At 38.5% G+C, this 5,139-nt stretch overlaps 1 protein-coding gene across 1 annotated transcript; it reads left to right on the forward strand.

Moving 5' to 3' along the window:
- Positions 1 to 1,579: 1,579 nt before the first annotated feature.
- LOC141601841 (protein FAR1-RELATED SEQUENCE 8-like) lies at positions 1,580 to 4,504 on the forward strand. Its single transcript, XM_074422147.1, has 3 exons — positions 1,580 to 2,762; positions 4,018 to 4,131; positions 4,311 to 4,504. Exons 1-3 carry the CDS (start codon positions 1,580 to 1,582, stop codon positions 4,502 to 4,504), a joined length of 1,491 nt encoding a protein of 496 aa, XP_074278248.1.
- Positions 4,505 to 5,139: the final 635 nt, after the last annotated feature.

Below are 5,139 nucleotides of genomic sequence, written 5' to 3' on the forward strand. Positions count from 1 at the left end.
ATAGGTTATTTGGAATTACGCCAGCTGTAATGATATAATCCCTCTCCATCTCCCAATAGTTCCTCCATTCACCTTCTACGTCGCGATCATCAATCTCATAATAATCTAGAATAGCTTGAATGTCGAGTACGACAGTTGCTGTTTCTGAAGTAAGTTGGATACGCCCAGTAGACAATTTAGATGTCATTTTCCTTGTAAGAGGCCTTCTTGGCCTAGGAACGACTGGGTAAGTGTCACAACCAGGTAAAAAACCCAACCTAGCGCCTGCAAGATCAATAAATTTATGACGATTGATCATCACCCTTTCCATGAACTCCTCCCCAATTAAGAGCGTCGGATCTCTACTGAGCAACTTGTCATAGCTTTCTAGGGTTGTTACAAATGAGGGGTCGCAATATGGTGACGGCAAGACACCCATAATCTTAATATTTGAAAGATTTTGTAGTTGAAAAAAAAAGTACAATATGAGTAAATCGTAGGGTTTTATAGGGAGTATGGATAATCGTAGGATTAGGTTGGCGGGAGAATTAGGCGAGAATTTTTCAACAAAGTTGATTTAAATTAAAATTAATTAAAAGTAAATTAGGGATAAAACCTTTCAACTTCAACCGTAAATAGTAGGTTTTATTTTTAAAATTAAAAATAATTAAAAATAAAATATGAGTAAAAATTAAAAATAATTAAAAGTAAATTGAGATTAACCTTTCAACTTCCACAGTCAAAGTTGTTCAACATAGCAAACTCTATGTTATCATCAACTCCATCGCCTTCATCTTCTCAAAACAACCTTCATCATTTTAAAATTTCGAATAGTTTTGATTTAAATGCTCAGTATATCGAGGAGGAGGGAGAAAACGAAATCATTGACGGGAATGACACAGCCACTGAATTGTTACGGCATGCAGCACATGTTCTGGAAGGGAATAAAGACAATCAACCAGCTATTGAGCCTACGGTTGGTCCGGAATTTGATTCAGGGGAACAGTTTGCCGCTTTCTGTTTTACTTACGCTTATAAGACGGGGTTTGAACTTCATGTTCCTAGTGGCCAACTTTTGGCTCCCTTCAAGGAGCAGGGGGTACGTCGAAACGGAGTTGGGGATAAAGAACCGCGATTCCACATGATGAACAAGATTAGGCTTTTGTGTTCAGAGGGCAATACGACGAAGAAAAGCTCGTGTATAACACCATGTAAAATGTATGTATTTGGGAAATTTAATCACGACACTGGGTGATTTGTAATTTGTACTTGTGATTTGGTACATAATCACGATTTGAATCCTGAAGTTAGCCGGCATGTTGTCAATTATAGGCACATAAGCGAATATATCAAGACCAGGTTGATGTTGAACGACAGAGCTGGCATACCAATTACCCGGAACTTCAACACATTAGTTATGGAGGTTGGAGGGATTCATAATCTACATTTCAATGGGCAGGACGCGAGAAACTTCATCAACAGCGAACGTCGCAAAAGTAGTTTTCGTGGTGACGCTAAAGAGGTCTTAAATTATTTCGAGGGCTAAAAAGCACAGAATCCATATTTTTACTACGCTGTTGAAAGGGACGCGGATAATAAGATGTTGAACATTTTCTGGTCTGATGCACGATGTCGTGCCATGTACAAGGCTTTAGGTGACCCATCGTCGTTCGATAGTACATTCCTAAGCAACAGGTACCAGATGCCTTTCTGTCCATTCGTTGGAGTTAATCATCATGGAAGTACAATATTATATGCAGCGGCTTTAATTTCATACGAAGACACCGAGTCATTCGAGTGGGTGTTTGAGAAGTGGATGGAATGTATGGGGAGAGCTCCGACCGTCTTATTAACTGATCAATGTAAAGCAATGGAGGGGGCAATCAAGAAAGTGTTACCGGAGACTAAACATAGATTATGCCTTTGGCATATTCTTCAAAACGCGGATAAGAATTTAAAAGACCACCCACAATTTCCTCAGATTGACAGAGATTTGTTTACGCTTATGCACGAGAGTATCACGGAGGAGGAACTGCCAGATATGTGGGACGATTTCATGGAAAAATACAACTTGCGACGCAACAAATGGTTGATGGGTGCATGGGATATGAGACAGCGGTGGATGACTATTTTTTGGAAAGACACTTTCTGTGCGGGCATGTCTTCTACTCAGAGGAGTGAAGAAACAAACAGATTTGTTAAAACGTACATGAGCATAGAAACCGGCCTGATGCAGTTCATGAAGCAGTACGAGGATGCCATAGAGAAAAAGGTGGAGGACAAGAAGGTCAATAACTCCAAAGACATTAAGAGCCCACTTAAATGGGATCCCATGATATTATTTGAGGATATCTTTAGTAAGGTCTACAAAAACAGTAAATTCAGAGAGGTGAAAACTGAGGTATATGGTTGTATAAGCACCAACGTCGAAACTCTTACAAATAGTTTGAGTTTCATCAAGAGGTTTAGGGCCACATCAAAAGTGACAGAAGCATTTTGGAAGAAAGATCGAAGAAGTTTTGAAGTGAGTATTGACACAATAACTGGTGAGTATAAATGTGGTTGTAAGATGTTTGCATTTAGAGATATCTTATGTCGCCATATCATTAAGTGTCTTGATGTGTTGGACGTAAAAGGTATCCCAGACAAATACATATTGGATCGCTGGCGTAAGGATTTGGTTAGAGGATACGAAAACATTCGGGTTGGCTATTATAACCCGGATGAGTCAGAACGTGTTAAAAGGTCTCTTGATATAACGGTGAAAATGATTACATTAAGAGGTTGGCTATGTAAAGTGAAGGGTCTTCTGCCATTTATAATAGAAGAACCGATGAACTAATCAAAGAGTTGGAGGCTCATGCTGGGATACAGTCTATAGATTCATTTGCGGTAGGTGGAGTTTCCTTAAAAATGTGGGGTCGTAGGAGATTACGACCTAGGGAGACTACATAAACACACCTCAACAAGAAGGTAACAATAAAGACCCCCCCCCCCCGACAAGCGAGGGAATGGCAGAAGACGTATCGTAAGACAGACAAAGGGAAGGAGAAAGACAAATGATGATCTGACGACCACTACGCTCCCCACAAATACGAACCCAACCCGACATGTTGCAAACGATGATGCTTCATCCTTTATGAGTGGCTTTAGTGGTACACAAAATACTCCACGTTTTACAGCGTCACAAAATACTCTAACGTTCTCTCAATCAGAACAGACTCCACAATTTAGGTCACAATATTCAAATTCTCAATATTCTCAATATACTAATTATAGTCATAGGTTGTAAATAGGAAGTATATATTTTTTTTGTATATCATTTGACTTCTTTAAACAAATAATGTATGATCAATCAAAATCAATGACTATTTTTCTTAATTCATTTTCACAGTATTGAGTTTATGTTTTCAAGTATTATAATAGCATTCGGTTAACTTGTGCAAAATTATGCCAAAAAACAAAAAGAAAAACCCACAAGAGCATTCGAACACAAGACACTTAGTAAGGAAAACATCAACTAAACCACTACACCCACTAACTTATCCTGTCATATGTCCAGTCATATATATATATAGGGTCGGGGTCAGGTGCGAACTAAAGTAGGGTACGAACTATACGAACTAATGGTTACCACTCCTTATATTGAATAATCAGAGGTCCAAATTAGATCTCCAACTCCCTGCATAACAAACCCAATCCCCCCACTCTTTATTCCACCACCATCAGGCGTTCACCACCAAGCTCGGCTACACCTATGCCGGAGAACCCAGTTCGACGGCGCACGTGGCCCGACTCATCCCTGCGATGAAACCAACTAACTTAACAACCGACGCACCTCCCTCTCAGCTTCATAATTAATACCCCAAAGCCTATCTCTGGCCACTGACGACCACCGGAAGCCGCTGACGGAGGTTGAGTTGCTTCCTTCCACAAGCTTGACAAACGATGCTTCCAAGACCAACCGCGAGATTCAAAATGGAGGAATTTATCACAAAATCCAAAGGATCCAGTCAATTGATCGGCGGTTTTATCCAGAAAATCGTCGATGGGAACTTGAGGCGGAAGTGATAGCGACAACAGCAAAAGATGTGATTGATGAAAAATGGAAGGTATTGAAGGAGAAGTTGCCTCTGATTGAAGCTGCAGAAGGTGTTGTTATGTCTTTGAAGAGCACTGATTTTAAACCTTAGGAAAACACTAAAAGAGCACTGATTTTCTATTATAATGATGATAAGTATTGTGATTATCTATGTTTGTTATAAGTAGTTATTTCTGAGTTGTTCACGATTAACGAGTTTTATATCTCTAATTTATGTTTACAATGCTAGCGACAGTTGGGTTTTCTTCCAAAAACCTCCTTGGTACAGGCTCGTTTGGATTCGTATTCAAGAGAAATTTGGATGGAAAAACAGTCGCTGTGAATGTTCTCAACTTGGAACGTCAAGCTGCATCTAACAGTTTCATGGCAGAATGCAAGGCCTTGAGAAATGGTTGTCATCGGAAATTAGTTAGCAAGGTTTAGCATATAGTAATTGGGTGAAATGAGTGATATAATAAGGATATGATATTATCCGAGGTTTTCGAAATTATGGTTTTCGTCGTAAGACTCATCCGGTATATCCATGATATGTATCTAGTAATTTAAACGTGTGTATCTAGCAAGTTAAAGGTATGTATCTAATAATTTAATGGTGTATATCTAGCAAGTTGTATATCTAGTGACTTAAAAGTGTATCTAGCAAGCTAAAGATTTGTATTTAGTAATTCAAATAAGTGTATCTAAATAGCTAAAAGCATAAAGAAATATATCTAACAATTTAATGTGATCAAACGAAAGGGACGTGTATCCTAAATGGGATACATGGCATCTCTCAATTTATTAATCTTACATCGCTCAATGTATTTAGCAATTCAAATAAGTGTATCTAGATAGCTAAAAGAGTATTTATCTAGTTAGTTAGAGGTATGTATCTAGCAACTTTAAGGAATGTATCTAGCTAGTTAAAGGTAAGTATCTAGCTACATGACGAAGTGTATCTAACTAGCTAGATATACGTAACTAGCAAGTTAAAGGGGTGTATATAGCTAACTAGGAAAATGTATCTAGAAGCTTAAAGGAATGTATCTAGCTAGTTAAAACTTAAAAGATTGTATCTA

This window comes from Silene latifolia, chromosome 9 (assembly GCF_048544455.1).
Source record: "Silene latifolia isolate original U9 population chromosome 9, ASM4854445v1, whole genome shotgun sequence".
Classification (NCBI taxonomy): Eukaryota; Viridiplantae; Streptophyta; class Magnoliopsida; order Caryophyllales; family Caryophyllaceae; genus Silene; species Silene latifolia.